Source organism: Grammomys surdaster, unplaced genomic scaffold, assembly GCF_004785775.1.
Source record: "Grammomys surdaster isolate TR1022 unplaced genomic scaffold, NIH_TR_1.0 126048, whole genome shotgun sequence".
Taxonomy (NCBI): Eukaryota; Metazoa; Chordata; class Mammalia; order Rodentia; family Muridae; genus Grammomys; species Grammomys surdaster.
This window is the reverse complement of record NW_021620860.1, coordinates 131,719-141,149: the sequence shown is the minus strand read 5'-3', so window position 1 is coordinate 141,149 and position 9,431 is coordinate 131,719. Positions and strand designations below refer to the sequence as shown.

At 41.4% G+C, this 9,431-nt stretch overlaps 1 protein-coding gene across 2 annotated transcripts; it reads right to left on the bottom strand.

Annotated features, from left to right (window-relative positions):
• Nucleotides 1–8,411: 8,411 nt before the first annotated feature.
• Nucleotides 8,412–8,948, bottom strand: LOC114610428 (keratin-associated protein 4-12-like). 2 transcript variants are annotated; one of them, XM_028754979.1, is made up of 2 exons: nucleotides 8,597–8,948; nucleotides 8,412–8,509 (listed from the first exon to the last, which is right to left on the bottom strand). In XM_028754979.1, exons 1-2 carry the CDS (start codon nucleotides 8,946–8,948, stop codon nucleotides 8,412–8,414), a joined length of 450 nt encoding a protein of 149 aa, XP_028610812.1. The 2 variants fall into 2 exon arrangements, with proteins under 2 accessions (XP_028610812.1, XP_028610811.1); XM_028754978.1 differs by having other exon boundaries at nucleotides 8,412–8,730; nucleotides 8,806–8,948.
• Between the last annotated feature and the right edge of the window lie 483 nt (nucleotides 8,949–9,431).

The window sequence follows — 9,431 nt, the reverse complement described above, 5'->3', positions numbered from 1 at the left end:
GTTGTCAGAGGTAGAGGTTCTGATTAGTACTGGAGAGAGTGTAGTGAATCTGAAAGTGCCAGTGCTGCATGTTCCCTTTTATACTCTGATAAGTGTGCTGTGACCCTGTCCTAGAGGATTTCCCAGTTGGATTTCTTTTCCCTGAAAAATTAGTCATCATTAAGTCAGACCATTGGTTTTCCTTTATAAATATTTGAAGATAAAGCATTTAAGACTTCCTTTTCCTGGTGCATTAAGATTATTTTATCTTGTCTTTGTTACAGAATTCCCTTCTCTGCTTCCTTATTTGTCGACCCTGCTTCTTGGGTGGGTTCATCACATGGACTGGGTCACTGGTGTGTGTCTGTGCTTTGTGTATCACTCATGATGCTATTTAAGCCAATTTGTCTCATTATACTCACATCTCTTTTGATGTCCAAAGAGAAGCATAATTGTAGTTGAGAAATAGGGTGGGGGGAGCTTATCTTTGTGAGATAGCTCCCTGTGAGCTATGAGGAAGTGAATATTGTCTCTGAGTCGTAGATGCTTATTAGATGTCGGGCTGTCCAAAGTACTCCAAGGTGTGCAGCAGAAATAATACTTCCTTCACTATGTTTCAAATTGTCACTAATGATAGGACATTGTAGAGATGGGTTTTATCTACACCGCTTTGGCTCCTGATGTATCCCACTTACTTGCCTGTAGGGGAACTACCAGAATTTTCAAATGGAAGACACACACACACACACACACACACACACACACACACACACACCAGTTAATTTTAAAATGCCTTGGCTACCTCAAAGGTTGCAAAAGTTGGGTATTCCTAAACCATCCTCTGCTATCCCAGGCCCAATTTTGCTTCCCCAAAATCTCACATGGCTCTTTGGCTCACTCTATACCCTGCAGTTCCTACATTCTTCCGTCTCCCACCACTTCATGGTGACTCATTCTCCTCCCTCCTGCGTCCTAGCCCATGCAACTCTAAGGGTCCCACCCCATCTCTCTTTGCCCAGCCATTGGTCACTGGTATCTTTATTGATTGATTGAAAACCAATTGGGACAAGGACCTTTAGTATTTGGGCACTCAGATTTCTGATTGAATCAAAGGATTAGAACCATTCTCCAACAGGGCATTTTGGGAATCTCACAGCTCCAGTAAGGGACCACTTGAACACCAAAACAAATAATGACAGTGATAGACTTCAATTCATCAAGTGAAATAAAAATAATCAGTCTATACTAAGACCAAGTAGAGAAACCAAAGAAGGTAAAAGCTATCCACAACAGTAGAACGAAGATTAATTAAATCATGGGTTTTACCAGGAACATGCTTTTGTTTTCTAAATATTTCTCTATCAAACTTTTATTAATTTCAAAATGGAAAAATACTAACTTAATGTGAAAGAACACTTAATCTGGGAACCAGTGTTCATTTTAGGGCAGTGAAGGTGGTTTGGTGGGCAGAATACTTGTTCTGCTGGGATGAGGATCTGAGTTCAATCTCCAGAAGCTGCTCCAAGCATGGTAGCAGGCCCTTGGCATCTTAGCACTGGGAAGGCAGAGACAGGTAGAGCCAGGCAGGCCAGTGAATGATCTTCTCTCGAAAACATAGTGGCAGATAGTGTCTGAGGCATGACATGTGAGGTTGTCTTCTGTTCTCCACAAACATGAGCATACATTTGCAGCTGCACATGCATGAATGCACATGTGTATGCAGGCACACATGCTCATGCACACATATGTACACACACATTATATATGCAGTCACTCCCTGAAAAGACATCTAGTTTATTTCTGTCAAAGGCATAATTTGACTATAGCTATTGGGAAACATGAGTTCAAAAAAAAAGGCTGAGGCATTCTCCACATAACGACTGGTCCATCTTCATTAGCATGGTCATAACCTTATACTACAGTGACAGGCTGAGGAAATATTTTAGATTTAAGATGAAAAAGATGTGATATTTAAATGTAATGTATAGATATGGACAGAAATTCCTCTAAAGCTCAGTATTAACAATATTTGGATATGGAATGCACATTAGACAATAGTACAGTTTAAAAATAATTTAATTTTATATCTGTATTGTGGCTATATAAAAATGTCCCATATATAATTTGTGGCCCTTTGGAGGCAGTGCAGAACATACCCAGAACTAAATTCTGAGCACGAAAATATTTAATACCCTGGAGGGGCATGCAGGAGCGATTCTACTTCTGGATCAGAGGCAGAGAGCAAGCAGCAGTAGCAGTAGATTTTTTTTTTACAGAAGTTTTTAAGGAGAAAAGAATTCTGTGCTAAGGTGAGTTTGTAAGTCCTGATTAGACATATTAGCCAGTGTAACCAAATAATGATTTTTGATTGCCAAACCTTGGTGTTTAGTCTCAGGAATGAGTCAGTGACCAAATAAGGGAAAGGACCCTAGAGGCTAGGTTTAGGAATGTAATATAATGGTTTTAGCAGGGGAAAGAGGTGGGTAAAGGACAAAACCTGTTGGCGCCATGTTTTCCAGGCTTAGACCTGTTAGAGAGCCTTTCTTTCCCACTGTTTTGTTTTATTATTGGGTTGTTGGGTGTTGGTTAAATGGGCATCATTCTCTCTAGCTGCCTACTACTGATATTGGGCATTGTTAAGGACCCAAGAAAGCTGGAATGTTGGTCAGGGACAGGAATAGCAGGCTGTGTCAGTTGATGTCCAGGCTCTGCGGGACCATCTGGGGCTAGGGAAGGGCTAGCAACATTGGAGAAAGGATAGAAGGGATTTTGTATTAGAGTGAAAGACGATGTAAGGAATGATGTTCTGTGTTAAAAGAAGGTTAGATGTGTTGTTATCTGGGTTATGTAGTAGGATAGCTGAAGGAAAATTGGGTGATTAAAAAGTCTGCCATCTTGTGCCATTATTGTCTTTAGTTACAAGGGAGGGGTCAGTTTGCTGTGCCTTGCAATGAACCAAGCCAACATGAGAGGATAAATGAGAGGCCTTGAGGAGGTTATGGACATATGAAGAGCTAGTAAATGAGTTGTCTTTTGTATTTAGAAATCCTCATTCCTCCCAGATGGCTGAGTTATCAAGATATGGAAAGCATATTTGGAGTCTGTATAAACTGTTAATGATTTGGAACTGTAGTGAGGGTTATTAATTGTGCCTGTTGATTAGTAGCATCTGGGAGTAATGAGGTCACCTTCACAATGGCATCATTTTAGATCCATGTATATCCTGTAACTTGGTGGTCATCTGACAGGACAAAGCTTCCATCTGAATAAAAAGTGTAGACAGAAGTAGCTAGAGGACACTCTTGTATGTGAGAGGGATTGAGGAGGAGGTCTTGGAGAGTTTCTGGACAGGAGTGAAGAGGGTCTGGGGGATGTTGGGGTAAAGAGATAAGTGTGGAGGAATTGAGGTGAGGACAGGTAAGAAATGTGAGTGATGAGTTTTTGATAAAAATGATTGTAGTCCTTTGTAACTTAGGATGATGAGGGAAGGAAGGATGGAGGGAGGGAGGGAGGGAGGGAGGAAGGGAAGGAGAGAGAGAGAGAGAGAGAGAGAGAGAGAGAGAGAATTTGTTAGATTTAGAGATGAGCAGAAAAGGCTGCAGCAAAAACAAGTTGGCATGGAGATCAGCCAGAGACTGGTGTTATCCAGAGTTTTGGAGAGTAAAGTGACAGAGTCAAAAGCCAGTCCTAGAAAGTGTTCTAAGACCTCAAGGGCATAATTTTGGGGTTGTTTGGGCTTGTTTATTTGTTTTTGTTTTGTTCTTTGAAGTGTAATTGTGGAAAGGTCTACATATATTTGAGAGTCAGAAGGTTGGGGCTGAAAGGAGAGCGGTTTCTATTTTTGTTGTTTATTTTTGTTTGTTTGTTTGTTTTGTTTAAAGATTTGTTTGTCATTGGGAAGATGAGGCTCATGGGCAGATCCAGAATTAGTTTGGTATACAGGATGTACAAGAAGTGAATATCTAGGTACCTATGTGCAGAGGAAATTGGCCAGCCCCCAAAAGGAAAGCAGTTTGGATTTTGTTGAAGGTGGAGATAAGGAGTAGAGACGGGCAAGGTGGTCTAAAGTGAGGTGTTTATTGGAATTAGAGAGAATCCAAGATAGATGACTTGAGAGCTGAGCTTTGGAAGGTGAGATCTGCTAACTTTTGGAGCTAAGGAAACCGAGGAATGAGGCAGTGTTAGATTGGCATCTGAGAGGGGAGGACTGCAAAGGAGGAGGTCATCCACATGCTGAAACAGGTTGACGGGAAAAGGAGGAAGCCAGGCCAGCTCCATAGTGAGTGCCTGGCTGAAAAGGTGGGGGGTATCTTTGAATCCCCAGGGAAGGACAGTCCAGGTCAGTTGTCAGGATTGTTGAGTATTGGGGTTGTCCAAGTGAAGGCAAAAAGGTGTTGAGAATGAATATCTAGGGATAATGAGAAAAAAATATCTTTAATATCTAGGACTGAAAAGTAATAATGTTACTGACGATATCAGATAGGATAGTATAAAGGTTGGAGACCACAGGGTGGAGTGGGACAGTGGCAGTATTAGTGGAATAAAGGTCTTTGATTAGGTAGAAGGTTTTATTAGGATTTTTGACTGTCAATATGGGAGTATTGTAGGATGAAGAGGTGGGGTATAGAAACCACTTGGATAAAAAGGACTGAATGATGGGTTTGAGGCCTCTGAAGTTGATTTGGGTTAGAGAGTATTAGGTGTGGAGATGTAGGAAAAAGGGTCTTTGAGTATATTAGGAAGGGTTTTATGATGTTCATAAGGGGAAAGAGAGGTGGTTTTGTGATTTTGGATAGTCAGAGTGTACAAATAGGGGCTTCAGAAAGGAAAAGGAAGGATGTGGGGGTGTGTTTGGAGCTGTTGTTGGGGTAGAAGGCTAAATTTATGTTAATTATCGAAAGGATACCTCTTTTTAGTAAGGAAATAGGCCATGAGGAGAAAGGAGTGGGAGACGGAAAAACCTTTGAAGGAGCAAGCTAAGGGTGGAGTGTAGAGGGCTCTGAAGGATCCCACTGTACTTATTCCATGAGTGTTCTCCATTTTATATTTTCTGGAAACATCTCAGAATGATGAGTTTGTCCTCCATAGAAAATAATTTTCCTATAAATGGATGAAAATGATAGTCAGAAGCTGAGTGGAAGAAATAGCAAAGATAAACTTTTAGAAAGTTTCAGTCTATATATAACTCTGTTTCTTCATACCCGAAAATTAACCTTCACACTTTTTCATGCTTATAGAAACATCCATGCACTGGCATTTTAAAAGGTTTTCCTTCCATCTGTGTATGGGTTTTTGTTGTTGGTTTTGTGTGTGTGTGTGGTTTACTCATTTTGAAGTTCATGTAGGTATTTTTGATACTCAAAGTGACAACAGACTTGAAAGCATTTTAGTGGACTATTCTGAAAAGCTGATTGTAAGTTTTTTTTAATTGTTAAGTTATATTTTTACTTTATATTATGATCTCAGCTTCCCTTGCCCTTCTCTCCTACCAGTCCCTTTCTTTATCTCCTCTGCCCCACACCCACCCCACCTTCCCTTATCCTCAGGAAAGGGGAAGCCTCCCATGGATATTAACCAGATTAGGTGCATCTTGAATCTATTCAGTTGAGACTAGGCAAGGTGGCCCTGTTAGGAGCATGGTATCCAAATACAAGCAACATAGTCAAAGACAGACCCTGCTCTCACTTTAGGAGACTCACAAGAAGACTCAGATTGCATAACTGTTATGTATGTGCAGAGGGCCTAAGTCCATCCCAAGCATACTCTCTGATTGGCAGTTTAGTATCTATGAGTTGTTATGGGCTCAGGTTAGTTGATTTTGTAGGTTTTTTTGTGGTGTCTTGGTCCCTCTGGGGCCATCAATCCATCCTCCTCTTCATCCATAGGATTCCCCAAGCACCACTTAATATTTGGCTGTTGGTCTCCGCATCAGTTTCTATCAGATGCTGGGTGAAGCCTCCTTGATGACAGTTATATGAGGCACCTGTTTGCAAACACAGTAGAATATTATTAATATTTCAGGGGTGGGCTTCATCTTATGACATAGGTCTCAAGCTGAGACATTGGATGACCCTTCCCTCAGCTTTTGCTCCATCTTTTACCCCTGCACATCTTGTAGGTAGGACAAATTGTGACTCTAAGATTTCATGGCTGGGTTGGTGTCCCAACCCCTCCATTGAACATCTTGCTTGGTTACAAGAGATGGCCAGTTCAGGCTCCATATCTCCCATTGCTAGGAGTCTTAGTCACCTTCATAGATTCAGAATTTGAAGAAGATATCAACGCAAAAGGATCTCCCATGCTCATGGATCAGTAGGATTGACATAGTAAAATGGCTGTCCTGCCAAAATCAATCTACAGATTCAACTCAATTCCCATTGAAATTCTAATACAATTATTTACAGACCTTGAAAGAACAATATTCAACTTTATATAGAAAAATAAAAAACTCAGAAGAGCTAAAGCAATCCTGTACGATAAAAGAACTTCTCGAGGTATCATCATTCCTGCTAATAAAATCCGCATGATACTGGCAGATAAACAGACAGGTTGATCAATGAAATTGAATCAAAGAACCAGAAGTAAATCCACACACCTATTCACACTTGATTTTTGACAAAGACAAACCTATACAACAGAAAAAAAGAAGCTTCTTCAACAAATTTTGCTGGTCTTACTGGATATCTACACATAGAAGAATGCAAATAGAACCATATCTAACACCCTGTAAAAAACTCAAGTCCAAGTGGATCAAAGACCTTAACATAAAACCAGATACACTAAATCTGATAGAAGAATAAGTGAGGAATAGCCTTGAACACATTGGCAAGGAGATAACTTCCTGAACGAAACACCAATAGCTTGGGCACTGAGATCAATAGTTAATAAATGGGTCCTTATAAAACTGAAAAGCTTCTGTAAGACAAAAACACAATGACAGCCTACAGAATGGAAATAGATCACCAACTCCACATCTGACAGAGAGCTGACATCCAAAGTATATAAAGAACTCAAGAAACTAAACATCAACAAGCCAAATAACCCAAATAAAAAATGGAGTACATTTCTAAATAAAGAATTCTCAACAAAGGAATCTCTAATGTTTGAGAAGCATTTAGAGAAATGTTAAACATCTGTAGTCATCAGAGAAATGCAAATAAAACCAATACTGGCTGTAGTTTTAATAATAGGTACACATTCTCTTTGTTGGTTATTTTTGTTTAATTTTTTATTCTTTGATAGTTTCATTTCCACGTGTTTTAGTTTTTCTTATTCTGTTACCCAGTCTCTTCTCCTCCCAGACCTAGAGTTCCCTCTTGACTAGCCAGCACCCTTCCTTCTTTCATGCCTGTGTCGTTGGGTGGGTGTGACTGACTGAGTGTAAGCAGGGCTACCTGCATGAGCATGGCTAGGAGGTGATTTCTTAGACATGGGCAGCTTATCAGTGCCTGTGCCTCTGAAGCAAGTAGACACCTCTCAGGCCTCATCAGAGAAGCTTTTCTTTGCAGCTGACTAGGCAGTTAATGCAGACTCAAAAATATGAAAGTAGAGAATATGAAATTGCAGAGAACTCAGGGCATTTTATCACACAAGTGTGTGTGGAGGTACACACACATATACGTGCACATACACACACACACATAAACACACATGCACATCCATACACATGCACACACTGCTAAGGAAGCATCACAAAAAAAAGAGAGTAGAAAGACTAAAAGTTAGTGTCTTCTGAACATGACATGACAGGTTCATGGTGTCATGAACTCACTGTGACTGACTGCTTACTTTCTTTTTGCAAATTTTTAACTCACTGTGCTAGAAATTTTCTGAAGTTGTGACAGCAGGATCAGGAAAGTTTGGTGTAGTTGTGCTTGGTGTATAGTTTTCATTAGTCAAAGTCAATAGTTATAAAGCAAAAGATGCAAAAAATTGTATTTCTATTCCAATTAAATGAATTTTATTTAGAAATAGCAGGAAAATACAGAAATGTCACAGTTAAAGGTGAAATAAGATAGCAAACACCCTGAGACTTTCAGCTCTTAAGGTTTGGCCTCTACAGGTGCTGGATGTATTTTCACATTTAGGCTGAGAAGATCTGCACTCTTACTAATTTTTTTCAAAATACAATGTTTTGTATTAATTATTTAAGAGTTTTGTACATGCATACAATGTATTTTGATCACAACATTTCCACTCCTCCCGATAATCCCTTCAGGATGCACTCCCATCTCCTTCTGCATTAATTTCTTAACCTTCAAGTCCATGTTTTAGTCTGAAATGACATAGAAGTCATCAGAGGCAGTTTTCCTGAGTATAAGGTATGGACACACAATTGACAGGAAAGGCCTCTTTCAACATAATTATGAGGTACACAGGTCTATTTTCATAATAAAGGAGGTGGGAAAACATGGATGTGTTCAAGAAAGTTCTCAACAGCAGGGGGTAGCACAGCACATGGGGCGGGGGCAGGTGGAGATGACACAGGTGGGGCGGTAGCAAGTGGTTTGGCAGCCGACCTGACCACAGACTGGTCTCAGACAGCAAAAGGGGCGGCAGCAGGGGCGGCAGCAGGGACGACAACAGCTGGAGCCACAGCAGCTGGACCCACCACAACAGGGTTGACAGCAGCTGGAGATGCAGCAGCTGGGGCGGCAGCAGGAGGGCTGGCAGCACTGGGGTCTGCAGCAGCTGGGCCGACAGCAGATGGGGCGGCAGCAGGTGGGCTGGCAGCACACAGACTGGCAGCAGCTAGGTCTGCAGCAGCTGGACACACAGCAGCTTGGGCGGCAGCAGCTGGGGCGGCAGCAGATGGGCTGGCAGCACTGGGGTCTGCAGCAGCTGGACACACAGCAGCTGGGGCGGCAGCAGGTGGTTCTGCAGCAGGTGGTCTGGCAGCAGCTGGGCTGGCAACAGCCTTGGCCACAGCCTTCCTCAGAGCAGACAGAGCCACAACAGGAGCTGACCATGGTGTTAGAGGTGGAGGTTCTGGGTGGGTTTACAAATGAGTGAGTTTTATGGTTTGGAGTCTCCTTGCTGCAGGTCCTCTTTTATACTCAGCTAAGTTGTTTCTGTAATTATGAAAATATCATTTCCTTGTTTTTGTTTATATGATACAAAAAGCAACTTAATAGGTTGTAGTTTTCTAGCAAAAACTTCCAATATGTAGGTAGTAATGACTTCACTTTTCTCATGTTTTCTGGTATTCCCTATGAATCACCTCTTGCATTTCCCCCAAATTGCAGTATTCCATGACCTCTTGTCATGGAATGTCATGTGACATGGTAGAGTCATTGTCTGCCAGTTCTCACCAGGACATGTAGTCAGAGGAGCTTCAGATGGAGTTGGAATCTGTAGTGGATAAATTCTGGCTGCAGTCAGGTGGACTGCTGGAATGAAGCAGGAAGTGAAGTCACCCTTTCCAAAAGTGAGAATTCAGGAGGCTTATGACC